The 22566-nt window shown below is 20.7% G+C and overlaps 2 protein-coding genes across 2 annotated transcripts; both read left to right on the forward strand.

Annotated features, from left to right (window-relative positions):
• Nucleotides 1–886: 886 nt before the first annotated feature.
• On the forward strand, nucleotides 887–2604 carry Bma-vps-25 (GCD14 protein, putative; the record flags this gene model as incomplete). The annotated part of the gene is made up of 4 exons (XM_043080794.1): nucleotides 887–933; nucleotides 1439–1638; nucleotides 1922–2086; nucleotides 2486–2604. 4 exons carry the CDS (start codon nucleotides 887–889, stop codon nucleotides 2602–2604), a joined length of 531 nt encoding a protein of 176 aa, XP_042936728.1.
• Nucleotides 2605–2702: 98 nt separating this feature from the next.
• On the forward strand, nucleotides 2703–4356 carry Bm6113 (GCD14 protein, putative; the record flags this gene model as incomplete). Its single annotated transcript, XM_043080795.1, has 6 exons — nucleotides 2703–2750; nucleotides 3042–3220; nucleotides 3434–3587; nucleotides 3677–3808; nucleotides 3948–4139; nucleotides 4252–4356. The coding sequence occupies 6 exons, from the start codon at nucleotides 2703–2705 to the stop codon at nucleotides 4354–4356; spliced, it is 810 nt and encodes a 269-aa protein (XP_042936729.1).
• Nucleotides 4357–22566: the final 18210 nt, after the last annotated feature.

The raw sequence follows: 22566 nt of genomic DNA on the forward strand, positions 1-22566 counted from the left end.
AAGTTAATTTTAACACTAACTACTATTACTTCAATGTGTCATCAGGGCAAGATGGCTGCAACATATGCATGAAGACAACTGCTGCAGCGTTATTCCTGTAGGGTTGATAAGCTTATGGTTGTATTAAATGTTTTATCTTTTTTCTTCACTTCCACTTTCGTTTTCTTTCCTTTCTTTATTAAAAGCTACTTTAGATTAGTCATTAAAAAGTTATTTTACAACAGTTATTATTATTACTATAAACTTATACTTGTTGTTTTTATATTAATGAAAAGATTTAGATTGAAATTTCTTTGAAGTTTTTTTTTTTTTTTTTTTTTTTTTTTTTACTTTTTTTGATTGATTAAAAACTTTATTGTTAATTATTGAATAGAATAATATACTGTTGTTCTATTGCTTAATTTTTGTAGTTGTTGTTCAAAGATTATCATTTCTCAGTCAATTATTACGATTTCTTCCGTTTTTTTTTCTTTTTTAAACTATGCCATATGTGATTAAATTTCAAATCTTAAAGTTTTATCCAATTTCACTCATTTATATATGATCAGAAGTTAGATTTGTTTCTAAATTGTATCAGTAATGAATAATTTCTGTTTTAGGTGAAATTATTTTGGATTATTTCTCTTATTTGTTTCTTTTTTTTTTTCTTTTGGTCTGCACCTCATTTATTTTGAAATTTTTTTGTATCTTATATAGAAATAAATCATTTTTTATCATATAACATGCATAGAAATCATATAAAATATACTTACGACATTACTATAGTTTTCGTCATATATATGTTTAAATTTGATTAAATATTGATAAATATATTTCAGTATGAAATTCATTTTCTGTGATGGTATAATTATCGTATAGAGAAATTCGATGGCATTGAAAAGATAAAATGTCATTTAAATGGCCATGGCAGTATGAATTTCCACCATTTTTCACGTGAGTTATTCGGCGAAAAACGAGTGAAAAAAAAAAAAAAAAAAAAAAAAAAACATTGTCGGGGAAAGTATAATTCAGAAATGATTCATTTTTGAGATTTTCTTTTAAAATAGTAGTGGAGAGAATTTTTTTTTTTTTTTTTTGGTGCAGTGAAGAGTGTTTACTTTATAGTGGTGAAAATTTTTTTTGTTAATGAAAGAAATTTTTTTTTTTTTGAGCTTATTAATTTCTTACATTATCGTCAATATTTTTGCATCATGATTATTAGTATAGGATTATCCTCAGTTAAAATCTCATGCTTCTATCTTTAATATCAAGAATTGAATTTCAGACTTTTCTGTAATACTTGTTTTTTTTTATAACAAGCATAAGTGTATTTATGTCTCCAATGTTAAGTAAATAAATTTCAAAATGATTATTATTAATTATTATTATTATTATTATTAGGATATAAATGGATTTCAGTAACCCTTCTCCTGTTTCTATTATACTTTTTTAATTTTAGCTTACAAACTACCTTAATAACTCGTGAAAAGCAGTTAGAAGCTTGGAGTCGGTTAGTTGTCGATTACTGCCAATTTCATAAAATTTATACAGTGGACTTAACAGATATATCAAATTCGGAATTGTTTGTTAATAGTGCTCTAAATCGGAAATTGTCATTGGACGGTGTACGAGTAGTGTTTGATTATCTCGAGCATAAAAGTAGGTTTACAATCTTATTCGTTCATTAGATTTCTCTGTTTTTCATCTTTTCAAAATGAAACCTTACCAAAAAAGAAAAAAAAAAAGTATAAAAATAGAAACAACTAATTTTGACCGTTTTCTTTTACCTTCTAAGAATCATTTCTTTCGTTTAAGATTTTACCGCAATAACATTAAATAGTTTGAAAATTCTAGTAAGGTTTTTAGAAAAAATTTTTTAGTAAAAATTTTTATCACAATTTTATAAATTCATGAATGTGTGAATTATTAATTAAATTTACAGGACATATCGATTGGTTAGATAAAACCAAAAATCGTTGTCATATCTACTGGAGGCGTCCAGAAGAGTGGGCTATACTAATATACGAGTGGGCAGTAAGTAATAGTTTACTTAACACTCCTTGTACTTTGTACGAAATAACACAAGGAGACGACGTTACACAAGAATGTCAGTTGGTTATTTATCTTTTCAATTTTATTTCGTAAGTATTATTATTTTTCATAGCACTACACGGAGAGGAAAAAATTTCTAAATTAGAGTTCGTATAATGCAATGTACAAGGTATTTAAGTACATGTTGCAAAATCATATGTAACACTGTGAGAATTTTTAACCATCATATATACGATTTTGGGAAGTAAAAATTTAATTTAAAGTATTCTACTGAATAGAGTAAATAGTTTGAGCACTGGATGATTGAATTTTGATTTTATATAAAGTGATCTCCTGCAATGAAGTTATTCGATTAATTTGATAAGTACAGGAATTAATCGTTCAAGATTTTAAGTCAGTTTACTCTTAGTCTTTTGGCGAAGAAATTCTTGTGAATTGTTAATTTTAATTGCAGCTTTTTACGGTTTGGATAAGGACGTATTGTTAAAGTCATTGGCAGTTCTTGTTGATCAACGTCGTGCTCAATTATTAAACAGTGGGACAGGAACAGAAGGCGTAAAATTTCTCCAATAAAACAATTTTGTAAGTTTCAGTTTTGCCACATTTGAATAATCGCAGAATTTCAAACTAAAATGTGATGAAGTAAGCATAATTCATTTCATTATAGGAAAATGGTGAATGAAACTGATTGCCCATTGGGAAAGCAATTGGACAACAAAGTAAGTTAGATTATTTAACTTTTCTGCGAAATAATAGTTCAAGTATTTAAAGAATGATAATAATCAAAGTTCTTCAAATAACTAATAGTGGTAATTGTTCCACTTCTTCGATTTTATGCCAGTTCTTTTTTCTTTTAATAATTTTCAAATATAAAAGTTCTTGAAATGAGTGAAAAAAAAAAAAAAAAAAAAACTTCTTCATATCAAGATTACAAACAATGCTTTGGAAATTTTTTTGTTATCGATCGTTTTCTGCAATATTCTTGCAATTGTTGTTTTTTTTTTTTTCAGATTACTGCTGTAAACAATACGGGTTCTGGCTTTTTAAGCAATAATGAAATAATTGAAGAAGGTGATACTGTGATTGTTTATGTCAATTACGGAACATCTTATGCGGTAGAAGTGAAACGTGGCCTCATTCTTACAATGAGATATGGTGCTTTGAAGCATGAATATCTTATAGGAAAACGGTAATTTAAATTGAAAATATTAAATTATAAATCAATGAATTACTTCAAAACAATTTGAGAAATATTTAGAAGTTGTTTATTTGCTCAATATCAAATTATCATACTGATTAGCATTTATCAATTGGTGTAGAAATGATCTTCAGTGTTTTGTAGTTTAAATCTTTACAAAAAAGAGAGAAAAACTTTCACTTTTTTTTTTGTTTTCCTTTTCAGTTATGGGTCTCGTATTAGTGCTACAGCGGGTTATGTTTATGTCTTACGTCCGAATGCAGAAATGTGGACACGTGCTTTGCTTCGACGAACACAAATTATCTATACACCCGATTCTGCACTAATTCTAATGCTGTTAGATATTAAACCGGGATCGGTGAGTTTTTATATATAGATTTAGATGTTTTTTTTTTTTTTTTTTGAAATGGTTTTCAAAATTAGTTGATTATTATGAGAAAAATACAGATAGTTTGTGAATGTGGTACGGGAAGTGGTTCGCTTTCACATGCATTAGCAATGGCTATTGCACCAACAGGACATCTATATACGCATGATGTTGAAGAGCCAAGGGTCAAACAGGTTGAACTTGAAATGTTGGTTAGTATTCTAAATCATTGTCTCTCTCTCTGAAAATTATTTTTAATCTGCAGTGCTAAACGTAAGAATTCTACAAAAACAAATAATTTTTATCATTTTTATTATTTAATGTTATATTTTGTTTAAGAAATTTTTGCAGAAACATGGATTAGGTGAAATTACTACATGTGTCCATCAAAATGTTATCAAAGATGGTTTTTCCGTGGAAAATATATGCGATGCAGTCTTTTTGGATCTTCCCGCTCCATGGATTGCAATTAAACATGCAAAGCATGCGCTAAGTCGAATAAATGGTGGCCGTGTGGTCAGCTTTTCTCCTTGCATTGAACAGGTATTTCACTTTTCCTATGCAAATTAACCTAACAGTAGATATTCTTTGTAAATGAGAAGAATTTATTTTTTTTAGTAATTTTGATACAGTTCTTAGTAGAATTGTATTACAGATACAAAGAACATGTAATGCTCTTCAATGTGAAGGTTTTGTGCAAATCAGTACGGTGGAGTTAGTGCCAAGAAAGTTAAAAGTAATTATTTTTGTTTTTGTTTAACAGATTTACTTTGATTATGAAAAGATATTCGTTATCATTGCAGTGTTAGCTACTTTTCATTTTTTTTTTTTAAAGGAGATTCTTTTGGTTAGTATTAGTACCAGGCATTTATTGCTAGATTAAATAAATATTGATTAGTTCTTGATTTTCTTGTTTAGCATTATCTTGAATTGATTGATTCATAATATTTTATGAAAAGTACTTGCTGTGTATTGCTGTTGCAATATTTTTGAATGAAAATTTAAAAGACCGAATTTTTTTTTAGACATAACATTACTATTACTTCAGTGATATTAAATATAGGGGAATGATTGAAATTCTATCAATAATGTTTCATATATTATAATCTTCAAATTTAGTTTTTCAGTTTCCATTGTAACTATCACACTATAAGCAGAATAGAAAATTTTATGATATTCCCATCAGATAGCTAAAAAAGAAACTAGGAAATTTCATGTAAATATATAAATATAGATACATTAAAATCCTTTAACCATCTTATACTGATTTAAATTTTTTTATAAAATGAAAGAAGTGTAAAATTGTATCTCATCTGTACTAGTTTTTTTTTTTTTTTTTTTTTTTTTATAGCTGTCATGAATTATCCAGGTTAGTGATAGTGTTATATCAGATAACCGGTTGTAAGAGGTGGATTGATATTCTGATACACAAATTTTAAACATTATATAGATTTTATATAGTTTAATTTTATGTATGCGATATAAATATGGATACATTGAAATCGTTCAATACGCGAAACATTCCTGTCACAAAGAAGAGACATTCGCAAGATAATGGAAATGAAACAGCAGTGGTATCAAAAAGGCCTAAATTGAAGGAAGATAAAATGATGGTTACATCAAAAAGACAATGTCTTACAAATCAGAGCAGCAATGAAAAGATTTTCACATCAGCACTACTACCATTTCCAGCAATACAACCAACACATACTGGATATATCATTTCAGCAACATTATTACCATCAATTTCATCATAATTTGTTTTGTTTTGTTTAAAAAAGAAAAAAAGAAAAACGGTATCTTTGTATGCCTGATTTTGCTACATTTTTTTTTTCTTTGTTAATTTCAAATTTAAAATTAACAGTTTAGTTTTTTTTTTTTTTTTTTTATTCGGTAAATTTATGCTTATTATTAATATAAGAATTTGCTTGCATGAATTATAAACAGTACGTATTAGTATTAATCCCGGTGATTTGTTTCTTTTATCATTTATTATTTGTTTTTTTTTTTTTAAAGTATAGTATATAGTTAGACTTTGTATTGATTAATTTTTTTTTTCTCGTTATGGCTTTCTTGCTTTATCGATTTTGTGTTATTGTTGTTATAAGTGAAAAAAAAAAATAAAATAAAATAATTCTATGTCGTAGTTTAAGGGATCTTATTTAAACATCATTTTCAAGTTACTAGGAATATTTGAAAAGATGTATGTTAGATATTTTCTACTTTTGAATAATTAAATGCTAAAATTACAAATTAATTATTTATTTCAGGATGTAATACAATAGTAGTAGCATCAATACGATTGTTTATTAGCTCACACATAAATATTTGCTGTTCGTTCATTTCATTTGCCTATGTATTTTTAAGTAGTTTAAAGATCAGATATATATATATGTTTTTCTTGGCTGATTATATTTTTATATAAGTGAGTAAAATATTTGCATTTACAGTTTTTAAAATATTTCCCATCAATTAGGAATGAACATAAATATATCTCATACAAAAAATAATTTTATTGCTTCCGTGTGTTTTTTTTTTGTTTGTTTATTTTAAGTATTACTATTCTGATTTATAGTTAATTAATTGATTGCATATATAATTGTTAGAGCTTGATTTTATAAAATTAACACTGTTTTTTTTTTTTTTTTTTCTTCAAAAAATTGTTTTTTTATGATGAAAATATTTAGACAAATTTTATTATTTTGGGGTATTTAACTTTTTTGGAATTTTTTTTTTTATGTGTGTGTGTGTTTATTTGCTAGTAGTTGTTATAATTGTTTTTCTTTTTTCTTTTTTTTTTTCTTTTAAAAGCAGTAAAAGGTACAGTGTATTCTTTTTTTTTTTTTCCTTTGCTTTTATCTCAGTACAATGAGATAAAAAGTTTTTGCATCTTAAAAATAAAACGAAAAATTTACATAATCAAACATTTGGATTATCGATGGAATTATGATCAGCGAAAATTTTTTCTTTTCTTTGATAAAAATGATAAGTAAAATTTATGTGATAGTAATGATTTAATTCAATAAATGCAGGGAAATGAATATTTATTAATTTATTATAAATTAGCATTAGCATAAATTTTTTTTTTTTTTTTTTTCAAATAATATCTCTACTTTTATTCAGTTCTTTTTATCTTCTTTTTTTTTTTTTCTTTTATAATTGATTAAACAATTTCTATTATCAATTGTATAATTTTTTTAATTTTTTATTAGCAATTTCTTTTATCACATTAATTATTATCATAAATTAGTTTAATTGTAATAAATTTTACTAAAAATAAAGTACATAATAATTCATTTTATTAATTTTAAATGAATAATTTATTATGAATAATTTTTTGTTGTAACAATTTTTCAAAAAAATTTTCTATAATTTCTGCTATTATTAAAATAAATAATTTAATTTAATTAATGATATATAATAATTTTTCTTTTTTTTTTCTGCTTTTTTTTTTTTTTCAAAAAATGATTTTTTTGATCAATCTTTTTCTCTTACTACTACTACTTTACTTTTTACTTTTTTTGACTTTTACTACTTTCTTTTAACTTTTTACTTGTTTTTTTTTTTACTTTTCATCTCTTTTTTCACTTACTATTTTCAGAAAAAAAAAATTTTTTTTATCAAATCTTAAATTAATATAATTAAATTGGTCCCTTTCATTCATTTTGCATACAAATTTGTCCATCCCTACCTTTCCTACAATAAATTGATAGATAATGTGACGTGTAGTAGAGCAGTAGCAGTAGTAGTAGTTGTAGTAATAATAATAGTATTGTCTACCTCACAATCATTTTACCATCCATTGCTTTATTGCTTTAATTGCAATTTCATTTAAACTTTCATTTCAGTTAATACTTTCATCTAATTTGTGAATAAAATTCAATATAACAAAATTCATAAATAATAATTTTTAAAATTTAATTATATTTTTTCACTCATCTTTTCTTAATCTATATTTTACCTTTTCCTTTTTTTCTTTTCTTTTTCATTCTTTTTTTTTTTTTTTTTTAAATTTTAATAAGAAAAATAAACTAACGTAGCAGTAGTAGTAGTAGTAGTAGTACACTAGTTTTTTTCTTTTTTTTTTCTCTCTCTCTCTCTCTCTGTCTATCTCTTTTTCAATTTTCTATTCTTATAAAAAATTTTAATTTAAAATAAAGAGAGAGAGAAAAAAAAAAAAAGATGAAAGAAAAAAAGCAAATAACGATTAAATGTGAAATTTTGTAATCTTTAAGAATGGCAAATTATATGTTGTAATATTTGAAAATTTAATTTCAAATTCTTCTATCTGTTTTTTCTTCCCTAATTTTTAATGATAAACAATTTTTTTTTTCACTTTTTTAATTCTCAAATAAAGTGATTTATTATAGGTTGAATAAATTAATTTATATTTTAATGATTTGCATTTTAAAAAAAAACACTAAATTATTTTAATATACTTATGTAGCAAAATGAATGCGAAAAAAAAAATTAATTTAATTAAATATATATATACATATATATGTATGTATTTATGATAATTAAGATTATTATATTTGAATTACTACAATTTTTTTTTCACTCATTTCTTCATCTTTTTTTTTTTCAAAAAAAATTCAACAATTATGTTTAATTAATTTAAAATTAACAAAACTATTTTTTTGTGTGATTTTTATAAAAAAAAGAAAGAAATTAAATATTCATGAAATCATCATCAATTATCATACAGTGTAATAACTTTAGTGACACATTATAAATTAAGGTAAAACTATTCCATTAGTGAGAGGAAGACAAAAAAAAAAAAAAAGAATGAAAAAAGTTTTCAAAATTTTCTCTGTCATCGTTTTGTCATCCAATTATTTAGCTTTTCATTTACCTAAATTCTTAACTTTAATTGTCAGTTGTAGTTAAATATTAATTGGAATTATTTTACATTTATTTAATTTGAATAAATGTTTTTCGAAATAGAAAAAAAAAAAAAAAACTTTTCTCTAAATTACTTCATTCTATTCTTATAGTATCATTTAATATATTACGATTGAAAATGTATAATTGTTTCTTTTTGTGCTTTTAAAATTTAAAAATAAAAATGATTGTGAATCATTTATTTAATTCTGAAAGCATATTCAGTTATTTATTATTATTATTATAATTGTCATTATTATCATTATTATTGTCATTATTACTATTATTATTATTATTATTAATTGTATTAATTACACTATTAATATATCAGTGATTTTTGTTGTTAACTTGTTTACATTTATGTTTATGTTTGTATATGTATATATGTTTATGTATGTATGTGTGTGTGTGTGTGTGTATGTTTGTATGTATGTGTGTATCTACGTATTGGGTATATAATATATGTATTTTTGTAATATTAATAATTATATGTATATATCTTTATGTATGTATGTATGTGTGTGTATGTATGTATGTATGTGTGTGTATGTATGTATGTATGTTTGTATGTGTGTATCTATGTATTGAGTATATAATATGTATGTGTACTTTTGTAATATTAATAATTATATGTTTTTTATTTTTTTTTTTTGTTACACCAGTGTGTGTATGTTTAACTTCTGAAATTCATTTCAATAAAATTAAAATTATGAAAAAAAAAAATTTTTTTTTTCAAATAGAATAATTTTATTACATTTAAACATTTTACTGCTACTATTACTACTGTTAGTCTTATTGCTATTATTATTATTGTAGTTAAAAGATATTTATTAAATTTCGAAAATTTTTTTCTTTTTTTTTAAATCATAAATTGAAATAAATAGATGACAGACACATACGTACACACACACACACACACACACACATACATACATACACACATACATACATCGTTATCTTCCCATTATTTAATATTTTCTCAGATCTAAAACATCTGCTAGTGAATGATGAGTGAAATGAATTTATCGGATATGATTGATCATTACTTTTTATTATTTCCCAGATGTAAATGATAGGTAGTAATAGCATTAGTTAAATCTAACTTTTTCTTTTTTTTTTTTTTCTTTGTTGAATTATTTTAACGATGATAGGAATTAACATATTGTAATTAATTATTTTGTTTATCTTTTTTATTTCATTTAATTAAATAAACAAAATATAAATAAATAAAAATAAGTAAATAAATAATTTAATTGTTTTTTTTTTTTGAATTGTTCAATAATTGATTAAATTTTGAAATTGTTTACAATAAATTATTAATTCTCTTCTTGAAATTATTTAATATTTAGTTTTAACTTTAAACTATTTATTTTTTCAATTAATTTACTTATACATTTATGAGAAGAAGTAAATTTTATAATATCAATAATCATATGCAAAAAGAAGAAATCAAACATCAAATTACTGTGCTATTTGTACAATTTCACAAGAGATGAAAGTTTATGTTTGGTAGAAAACTACTAGAAAGATACACAAATCATATCAGTTGTTAGTGATTAACGATTGTGTTGACCTTTGACCTATATTTTATTTGATATGACTAATAGAACTTTGACAATCTTTGCTACTGCACTGTTTTCTGATTTAATCGCTTAAAAAACAAAAAGTTAATGACGAGAAAAACATTAGAAAATTTATTAAAGAAATGATATGAAGCATATCATATCATTATCATATGTCAATGATAAGAATTTACTATGACAATTAACTTTAAACTAACAAAACTCATTCAATTTTAATCATAAAATTTTAACATTGTTACATTACTTTATGCAATGATTAATTGATAATTAGTGTGAATAAATTTGTGTGATGTTTAATCAGTCCAATAGTTTGTTAATTAATTTCATCAGTAATTAAAAAAAATTTTTTCTATGACAATTTTAAAATTATCACTGAGCATTTTATTTTGTCATCACAGATTATTTCAAGGCTGAAACAATTAGTTGTATGAATGCAAAGAATGGATTTAAAAAAAAAAAAAAAATTAATAGTTGTTGATGAAAAAGAATTAAAATTTAGAAGGTAAAAAAAAAAAAAAACAAAAAGTTAAAAATTGATTGTGTAAAAGAAATTCATTTGGTTCTGATTTATTTAATCATATTAATAGCAATAATAATAACAGTAATAATAATAATAACAATAATAATAATAGTAATATCTCTTTAAGATTAATAACATTCTGATATATTTGTTTTCTTAAATAATTGAAGTTAAAAAAATTTATTCTAAAATGAATGAAATCATTTATCATATTTTTAGCTCAACAAAACAAATTAATTTTTGAAAATTTGAATAATTGCAAAAATAATAATCTAAAAGAAAATATTTATTGTTTATGATGAATTTATAAATTTTAACTGCTCAATGGACTATTTTTTGGCAAAATTCAAATTGTTTACAAAAAGTTTTCTTTTCTTTAATTGCAATGATTTTATAAATTTCATTTTTTTAACCAATTTAACAATAAAAAATTTTTTTTATTTATACACTTACGATAATTAATAATTAATAAAATAAAAAAAAGAGAAACGAGCAAAAAAGTTTTAGCTTTTTTTTTTCTTCAATATTTCAATAAAATCATTTAACTTAGTAAATTGAATAAATACTATGCAAAATTTAAAGAATAGCAGAAAAAACAAAATTTTCATTTTCATATTTTATCAGTATAATTTTATCAATATAATTTTATCAGTATAATTTTATCAACAAAAAATTAATAAATAAATAAATTTTTTTTTCTCTCTTTCATTATCAATTTGATTTCTTCGTTTTCGTTTTCCCTTTTTTTTTTTTTGTATTTTATACTCTTTGTTTATTGTTTAGATGAATTCTATTCAAATTTAAAATTCTAATTTTGCTCGTTTCTTTTACAACGATGCATATAAATTCAAAATTATATGAATGAAATTCAATTGTTTGATGAAATAAATTGGTATAATCAAATGCTTTGAGATATATTATTTTACGATCGAAATTTGGACACTTTTATTGGGACATATTGCTTTTACTAGGGTCAATTTACTTTTGCAAAGAAAATATTCGATGAAAATAAAATAAAAGGAAAGTGAAAATATGAGGAAGAGGAAGAGGAAGAAGAAGACAAGAGCAAAAAGGGGATTGATGAGGTCAATGAATATTAGAAATGACCAATGACCGCCGACCAATCAATTGATCGACCGACTGACCATTCGTTAACTGACCAACCATTCCATAAATGTTGATAATGAAAATAGCAAAAAGAGGAAAAAAAATTTTTTTATTTCTTTTATTTTCATTGTTATTTATAAAATTTAAAGAAAACAAAAAAAAAAAAAAAAAAGGAATAATAAAAAAAATATTTTATAAATATTTATAAAATTAATATTTTATATTATCTTTCTTGAATAATTTTATTTCTTCATTCTTTTATTTTTATGCGTTTTTTTTTCTTTTCTTTTCTTTTCTTTTTTTTTTTTTTTTTGTTAAAAGTTTGATTTTGTATGTGACATTTTGAAATTGTTATTTTAAATTATTGTTGTTATTATTATTATTCCATTCATATTATTCAACTATAACATTTTTTTTTTTAATCAAATTTTCTATTAACATTTCATATTATTGATAAAAATAACTTTTATTATTATTGAAATTGATTAAACTAGAAACAATTAAATTTTATTACAATAAATTTGATTAAATTTTATTGCAATAATTTTTTTTTCCTCCCTTCCATTCTTTTTATCTTTCATATGTAAATATAAAAGATAAAAAATTCATGAAGAAATTAATAACTGAAAATCAATAAATATAAAACAAAAAATAAAAAATGCAAATTTATGTAATCGAGTTATTATATCTTTTAGTTAATATATAATAAAGGAATCTTTTAAAAATTTTCCCTCTTTTTTCAATCATTATGTAAATTAAATTTACTGAATTTAATTTTTTTTTTTTTTAATTGAATATAGATTATAAAAAAATTGAAGATAAAAATAATTTTATTTAAGCTATCAAAATAAAAAAAAAAAACGGATTCTAATTTAAATGATCTATCAAAAAAAGTTTTTTTTTTTGTAATTTTATTTATCGAAAATTTTTTGTAATTAATAAATTGTTCGTTAATTTTAAAATAAAAAATTTTGCAAATAAAACAGAAATGAATGATAATTTCTGTTAAAAAAAAATATGTATTCGTAGTTTTTTTCTTTTTTTTTTGAAACGAAGGAAATTTTCAAAAAAATAAAAATAAAAGTAATATTCCAATTTTTTTTTTTTTTTTTCACAGAAAATTCTCAGAAATTTTTATTATAATTTTTTTTTTTACAGCCAATAATCATTTTCTTATTTTCAATTTTCTTCCTAATATTACTTTGGAAATTCTTTTTTCTTTTTTTGCTTTTTATTTTGTGCTCTTTAAGAGAAAAAAAAAAAGTGAAAAACGAAAGCTAAATTTTGCTTTATTATTTGACGAAAAATTGCTTTCGCTATTTGCAATTTGATTGATCGATCAATTAAATGATTGATTGATCGACGATCGATCGATCGATCGATTAAATTGATTGATTAATAAATAATAACTAGCATAAAACATGTGACAATCAAATTGATATCACTGAATAATGTGCCAATGAAACAAATCATTACTATTCTTTCAATTAATTCATCAATACAATTATATCGTTTTTTAACTGATAATGATAGGCGCAAATGTCATGATATGCGCAAATGTTATCTTTTGAATTGCACTACCTCTCATCATTATTGAACAAATATCGATTAAGGGAAATGTCTACAAAAAGAGATTACGAATGCAAATGTTATTGCCATTTCTTAGCCAATAATTTATCCGCCAATTTTTATCGATTATTATTATAAATAGGTCTTTTTATCATTCATTAGACTACGCAAAATGAATGTATTTATGAATTCTCGAGAATAAGGCCTAGTAATTATTAGCCTTATTGGCTGCACATTAGGCCAAATTTGGCCATTGAATAGATAAATAAACATTTATTGATTATTATACAAATGGAAGTTATTTCAATGATTTCAGCACATCAGCCTTTTCAGCTATATAATCAGCGTTTATTCAATTAATAAACAAAATAAAAAACCTTAGAAAAGGGAAAGAGAAAAAAAAAAAGGAAAATAAAACTAATTTTTTCATTTTTTTTAAAAAAAAAAAATATAAAAAAGCAATGATAAAGGGATTTTATCTCTTATAATTTTTCCCTCTAATATTGTTTTTGTTTATTTCCTTCTCTCTCTCTCTCTCTTTCTCTCTCTTTGTTACTTTCTTCTCTGTCTTTCTTTTTGTTGATTTAAACTAAAGAAAAGAAAAACTAAAAATTTTTTGAAAACAAAAAAAAAAAAAATAGAAAAAAGAGAGAAAAAAAAAAGGAAAGAAACGGAAAAAAAAATAATTAAATTATTTGTTTAAATGTTAGTAAAACTATTTGAAATACCATCAAATTTTCTTGCATAAATATCTTAGCAAAATTTATTGTTGGACTTCTTTACCTGCTTATTTTATAAAATAATGATAGAAAGAGAGGGAGAGAGAGAGAGAGACAGAGAGAGAGAGAGAGAAAGACAGATACAGGGAGTTTTGGTAATTATTAATTAGTAATTAATAAATAATAATAAAGTTTTTTTTTTCTTTTTTCATTTTTTTTTTCATATATTTAACTAATTTTACACAATTATCTGATAAATAAAATTGTTGCTATGATTTTTTTTTTTTAATTTCTAAAATTAAAATGAAAATTTGTCAAAAAAAAAAAAAAACTTTCTTTTAAAATTTGCAATTTGTGATTGATGTGAAAAAGTTTTAAAAAATGATACTAAAGTTTTCATATCTTTTCATTATGTTTATCATTTTTCATTTTTCCGTAACATTTTTCTCTTCTTTTTTTCTACTACCCTCTCTCTCTCTCTCTCTCTCTCACTCTGTCCCTTTCTTTTCTGCCTTCTCTTTATCCTTACTAGTTTACAAATATTATTAATAATTTATATTTGTTAAATTTTTTAATAAAATTAATTGAAAAATTAGAAGCGGTGAAAAATTTATTAAATTGTTTAATTTATTTTGTTTCATTTTTCTTTTTCTTTCTTTCTCTTTCTCTCTCTCTTTCTCTTCATTTCTTACTTCTCATTTTTATTCTTAATTTTCAATTTTATTTATTTATTTATTCACCATTTAAAAAAAAAAAAAAAAGAAAAAAGAAATAATAATGATCAAAACAAATATGATTTATTGGATTGTTAAAGAGAAATTTTCATTCTTTTCGATTTTTATTTTTCAATTTTTTTTTTTTTTTTTTAAATGGTAAATGGAAACAATGAAAGAAAAGCATTTATTGTTTGTTATTTTATCATTCACTTTTTAATTTTGATAAATTTTAATTTCATATAAGTTTAAAAAAAATATAAAAAATTGACCAATACGTATGCTTATTTATACTTCTACGTGTACACGTATACGTGTGCTTATTTATACTTCTACGTGTACACGTATATGTATGCTTATTTATAGTTCTACGTGTACACGTATATGTATGTATTACACGTGTAACACTTTTTTTTTTTCATTTTTATATTTAATAATTTGAATTAATTTTATGTTCTAATATTTATTTTACATTATTTTTTTCTATTTTATTTTTTTTTTTATATATATTTTTTATTTTGTATTTTTTTATTTTTTTTTTATTTATTTTTATATTATTTTTTTTTAATGTCTATTAATTTGATTTAATTTTTTTTTATCAAATTTGTTAACACAAATGTTTTATCAAATTGTTATTTGCAAAATAAATGATTTTATTAGTATTTACACTTAGTTTTTACTAAAATTAATAATTGGCAAAAATAATTTTAAAAAATTAAATTGATAAGCTATTACTACATTATCATATGCAAATGAACTGATAAATTATAAATTATCATTCATCATATTTAAATTAATTTCACATTTTCTTATACCAAAAAAAAATTTAACTTTAATTTAATTAATCATACAGAATATAATTATCAATGCTAAAAGAAAAATGGAAAGAAAGGAAAAAATAAAAAAATCAAATTTGATTAACAATAATAAAAATAATTTTCATTAACTATTTTTTTTTTTTTTGCAGCTTTTTAGTTATTTCTACTTTCTTTTTTTCTCTTAAAAGAAAAAAAGAGAAAAAAGTTTTTATGAAATTTACTAAAAAATCTTTCCCTTAATTTCTTCGTCTTTTTTTATTTATTTGTATGAAAAAAAAAAAAAAAAAGGAAAAAATTTATTTCATTTTATTGAACTTTTACAAAATGATATCTTTGAGGTTTAGCGCTGAATGATGGAGCGGTATTTTTGTTCTTTTTTTTTTTTAAAAAAAAAGAAAAAAATTAGAGCAAAAATATTTTTGTCTGATGATAATAGCTCAGTGGAAAAAAAAGAGAAAGAAAATTTATTTTATTTTTTCTCAATTTCATTTCAACACTAAAAACAACTTTTGTTTTTTGTTTAATTGCATAAAATTAATCACAAAACATTTTAATAAACAAAAATGAAACAATGGGAAGAAAAAAAAAAAAGGCGTAAAAGAATAAATTGAAAATAAAAAAGTAAACAATAAACAATAAACAAAACAAAAAAAAGTAATTTTTCAAAAATTATTATTATTTCATTTCGTTGTCATTTTCTTTTCTTTTCTTTTTTTTTTTTCTAAAAATACATTAATTAATCATAATGAAACAAAACAAAAATTAAAACTTTTCATAACAAATATTATAAATTTGATATTTAAAAAAAAAATAAAGATAAGAATATAATAATTTATTATTAATTAAATCAAAGAAAAATAAAAAAAAAAACAACAACAACAAAAAAAACTAAAAATTAAAAATAATAAATCAACAAAAAAATGAAAAATGAAAAAAATATTTTTTCAAAAATTTTAATTATTCTATTTCTTTTTTTCTAAAAATATATTAATTATTCACAATAAAACGAAATAAAAATTAAAGCTTTTTATAACAAATATTAAAAATTTGAAATTTTTTTTAAAATCAATTTAGTATAAAAAAAAAAAATTAAATTATAATTTATATTTTTGTTTTCGATTTATAAATTTAAATGTTTGAAATTTATAATTGTAAAAAAGATTTGTTGTAATTATTTACGTAAGCATTTATTTAACATATGATATTAGCTAATTTATTTTATTTCAAAAAACTTTTTTTTTTTGCTTTCATAAAATGACAGAAACAATTGTTTCATTTGTTCGTTAACATTTTTACTTTTCAGAAAACTTTTCAAATTTAACTTTTTGTTTCAAAAATATTATCATTTTGTATTATTATTTCTGATATATTATTTCATTATCACTATAAATCGATTCATTTTGATTAATATTTTATTACATTTATCGTTTTTTTTTTTTTTTTTTTACTATTTTATATTATTACTTACTAATATATTATCATTATTCTTTTTAAGTTAATCAATTCTAATAAATTCATTGCAATTCTTTTTTTCTTTTTTACAATTTTTTTATGTTTGCCCATTTTAAATTCATCATCTTATCAAAATAAGTGCAAAAGAGAGTAAAATTATTCCTCTGTTATCATTCAGTGTAATTATCACCTGTTTATCAATATCATTTGCATATAATAAATCATTTTAATAAACTTTATCATTCTAATATACTTTTATCATAACTTATCTTTTCTATCCTACTTTATCATTCATTTTCTTTCAATTATCAATTATTCATTAGCATTTGCCTATTTTAATGTTAATGATTATTTTGTTAATAATTATTTTGCTGATAAATTAATTAATCACTCAATTTTAATTAATCATTTCATCCGTTTCGTATATTTTACTTCAATACTTCATTTTGCATTTATTTAAGTAATAAAAATATTTTATTAAAAAAAAAAAAAAAAAATACGATGCAATCATACGAAGTAAATTAATAAATTTAATAAGAAAAGTTAATTTTTCAAATAAAATTATTTTCGTCTTGAAAAAAAAAAAAGAAAAAACAAAATTCCTTTCTTCTCTGCATTGAAATAAATAGCAAATAGAAACGAAAATGAAATAAAATTATATTATTATTTTAAATTTTCAAAATAATTATCAAATTTAGTATCAAATTTTTTTTTAAATTAAAACAAAATATTTTTAAATAAAAAATTATGAATGGAATTTTTGGCAAATTATGGATAATTTTTATTTATATAATTATGAAATGAAAATTATTAATAAATTTATACTTATTGAAAAAAAAAAATTTTTTTTCTTTTTTTAAATTTTTTTTTCTGATATATCTAATTGCTTATCTTTTTACTTCATTTTAATCCTTATTTCATTTTTTTTTTTTTTAAACAAATATTTCAATTCTATTTTATTTTAATAATTTTTTTTTTTTAATCTTTCAATATTGTTTAAGCTTTCTTTTTATTTACTACATTGTAGCAATTTTAGCATTTTAACCCTTTAACCCTTTAACCCTTTAACCTTTAACCTTTAATCATGCAATCTTCTTTAGATAGTTATCATTTACTTCTTTCTTTCTGGTCGCATCAATCATCATCAACCACTTTCTTTTTTTTTTCTCCCATTATCCTGTAATCAAGTAATCAAATACTGATATACTGCTAATCTCATCTACCCACCCATCAATTCACTCTTTTGCTTACCCACGAAATAGAGGTAAATGATAAGATTGCAGTATGGGAAATTAAATCACAAATTATCAATTTCATATTCACTTCATTATTTTCTATTACTAATTAATTCGATTTTAAATTTAAAATGCATTCGTATTTGATTATAAATTTGAAATGAATAGATTAAAGTATTTTCAAATTTGATTAAAAATTTGGAATAAATATATGAATTTGATTATAAATTTAGAATAAATATATCAGTTAATTTATCAAACTGTATAATTGCTATAATTTGCCTCAATTTCAGTGATATCTCGGTACAATTGATATTAAAAATGAATATCTGTAAAATGATCGAGAGCAAGTTATGATAATAAACATAAAATAAAGTGCAATTTAATAAATATTAAAAGAATCATTTTTTATTTATAAATGTGAATCTCACAAAAAGTTAAAAAAAGAAATGAAAGATTACTTTATAGAAAAATTGCTTTTTCCAATAATATTTTATAGTAATTGAAATGAGCAAGATTAAATATCAGTTATCAGTTATTAAAGATGAAAAAAAGATGAGATAGCAACGGAAGAATTTTTATTATAAAATTTCATTAAACTAAAACAGAAATTTCAGTATGGTATAAAACATTAAAAAATTTTCACCTTTCCGTTCATTTAATCTGTTTTGCTACCATAAAAAATAAAAAAAAATCTCCTAAAATTAAAATCAAACTAATTTTGCTAACAACTTGAAGAAGCATAACTAATTTATGACTTACAGTAATAATAATAACAATAAAACCAATAATAATTAATAATGATAATAGTAATAATAACAATAAAAACAATAATAATTAATAATGATAATAATAATAATAACAATAAGAACAATAATAATTAATAATGATAATAAAAATAATAACAATAATCAATAATAATAAGATTAACAATAATAATAAATAATAATAATAACAATAATTAATAATAATAGGAATAACAATAATAATAATTAATAATAAATAATAAAAAGGAAATTTTGATAATAAAATAACGAAATGTGATCTTTGCTCCCTTAATTAATTACTTTCATTTATATTAGCAAATAAAACAAAAAAGTCAGATATAAACCTTTTGAACTTATCTTTATATTTCATTAAATATTTGCGCTTTTTTGATTAATTATAACATTTCAATTTACGAATTCTTTTTTTAAGAAAAAAAAAAAAAAAATTGGGAAACTTTTTTTGAAGAATGATTTTTCAATAATTTTTTATAATTTATTTTTTCGTTTTTACTTTTTTTTTCTTTGATAATTTTGTTTTCATTTTTTTTTTTTTTTTTAAATTGGGCGTTATCAATTACATCAACTAATTTTTTTATTTATTATTTTTTTTTTTTATTTTATCATTTTTAAATTTGATATATTTGCCAATTTTTGTTTTTATTATTACTTTTGCTTTTCTTATTTGATAATATTAATCAAAAGCTGAAACATTTCTTTATTTTATTTTATTTTCATTTTTTTTTTTCTTCTTCACTTTTCTTTTCACTTTTTTTTTTTACTTTGCAAAACCAAAAATTTTTTTTTATGTGAAATAAACTGAACAATTTGAAAAATTCAACTAACTGTAAAATTTTAAAATCTAATGGAAAATTTTTTTGATTTAATTTAATTTATGGAAGAAGGAAAAAAAAAAACAAAAATAAATAATTGTATAATTTAGTATAATTAATTGTTATTTTTAGGAATATTTCAAAATTAATTGGTTCTAAAATTTTTAGCAATTTATTATATTTAATAATAAATGTATTTAATACTTATTAATTTTTAAATGATATGAAATATCGGTATAAAAAAAATAAATAAATGCGAAAAATACTGCATTTCCGGATACCGGAATAATTCTTTTGTACTAACAAATATCACAATTAACAAAAAAAAAAAAAATTACTCAGTTATAATATCTGAAAATTTAATCTGTACTTTGAAGGGTAAAAAAAAATAAAAAATGATTAATATAAATTTAAATTATAACAAAACCGGATTACATTTTAAAGAAGAAAAAAAAAATATTAGTACAAAATTTTATATTATCATTACTTTTTCATTTTTTAAAATATTTTTCTTTCCATATTTTTTTTTACCTTTTATTTTCCTAACATTCATTTATTCCTTTTGAATTTTTTTTTTTTTTTTTTTTTTGATTAACTATAAAATTAATTATAATAATTAAAATAAGAAAAAATGAACCAAATATACACAGAAAAATTTCTTTTGTCTTTTAAAAAATTACTTTTTTTTTCCTTTACCGGAAATTACGATTATTTATTGGAAAAATATCGGACATATTAAAAAAGACTTATTTTATTTTATTTTTTTCTTTAAACATTAAAGGGAAAATTTAATGGTAAATTAGTTATACTTCAAATTTTTTTTTTTTTTGTATTTCTTTTTATTATATTTTCTTTTTTCTTTTTCTTTACTGTTTTTCCTAATTTTAAAATATAAAAATTATATAAATTTAATAATTCATTTATTATAATATTATATAATAAATAATTCTATTGATAAGAATTTATCTACAACAAAATTTAATATAATAATTAATTTGAGGGAAAATTAATTTAACAATTCATTTTATAAAATTTCACTTAATTTAATTTCATTTATTCATTGCTATAACAAATAAAAATGCTTTAATTTCATGAATATAACTAAATGAATGAGTGAATGATTGAACAAACAAATAAATAAATAAATAAACAAATAAACAAAAATGTGAGAGAATTTGTTGAAGTGATGAATGACTTTCTTTCTTGTCATTGCATTATAAACTGCTCATGATTCATTGCAAAGTTTATTTCCCCAAAATTAATTCAATTTTCCTAAAATTTTTCAAATAGTTTTTTTTTTTGATTGCTAGGCGATGCAAAAGGAAGAAATAACATTCCATTTTTCTATTATTATGAATTATTCAAGTATAAAAGTATTATATATGATGTTATGATCAGTTATCAAGTACAATATTCAATTATAGTATTATGATCAGTTATCAAGTACAATATTCAATTATAGTATTATGATCAGTTATCAAGTACAATATTCAATTATAGTATTATGATCAGTTATCAAGTACAATATTCAATTATAGTATTATGATCAGTTATCAAGTACAATACACAATTTTTTAATTCATTAACAAGTATTACTTTATTAACATGTGTAATATCACATTTGAATATGATATCCAGGTACTAGCTATGATATCAAAATAGTATTCAAGTATTAAGTAAGATATTATTATGCCATAATATAATATCAAAGTATTAACTGTAATCAGGGATCAAATACAATATCTAATTATTATATATAATGTTTAGTACAATAATAATTACTAAGTATGATTAGGTATCAAATATCAAGTAATGAAGTAATAAGTATATTAATTATTAGTATTAATCAATTAAAATGTTATCAAATGATACGAGTAGAAATGAAAGTTTGAATATCACATTTTTCTCTTTAATTTTTCCTTTTCTCATTTTTTTTTTGTTTATAAAACAATGAATAAATTTAAATAACAACTCAATTTTTTAATGAAAATTCAATTTCTCTCATACTGAAATAGTTCAAAATAGATTTCATATATTTCAAGTAGTTTCAGTTCAATTTAATCTTTTCCATTGTTGTATTGTCAATAATAGCTATGCTTTCCAATTATAATTATTCTAATTTTTCTTTTTTTTTTTTTTTTGTTTTAAAGAAAGTAATAAAATAAAAAATAACACTAATAAATAAATTTTAAAAAATTTCAGGATAATAATTTTTAAATTATTACTGATAATATATAATATAAACTAGTATTTTCTTTTTTACCTTTTTTCTTTTATTTCATTTTTATTTTTCGTTTTTTTTTTTTTTTTTTTTTTGCATTTTTAAATTGTAATCATTATAAATCGCATTGTTATATAAAATTTTATTAAATTAACAATCAATATAATTGTTATTTAAATCTTATAAGCATAGATATAATAATAATAATCATTGATTCATAAATTTCATTTTTTTTTTATTTTTCTATTTCAAAAATAAATAAATAAATAAATAATAAATAGAAAAATAATAAAATAAAAAATGAAACAAAAAAGAAGGAAAAGAAAATTTTAACACATAATTTCTTTTGCTTAATAATTATTTATCACTTAATCAGTTTATCATTAATTGTTTAAATGATTCTTTCTCTCTCCCTCTCTCTCTCTCTCTCTCTCCCTCTCCCTATGTATCATCTAATCATTTCATATCACTTCATCGATCAGACCAAATCGATATCAAATCGATCGCAATTTATCAAAAAAACAAATCGCAATTTTTATTTTCAAATGAAAC

This window comes from Brugia malayi, assembly GCF_000002995.4.
Source record: "Brugia malayi strain FR3 genome assembly, contig: Bm_v4_Chr3_scaffold_001, whole genome shotgun sequence".
Lineage (NCBI taxonomy): Eukaryota > Metazoa > Nematoda > Chromadorea > Rhabditida > Onchocercidae > Brugia > Brugia malayi.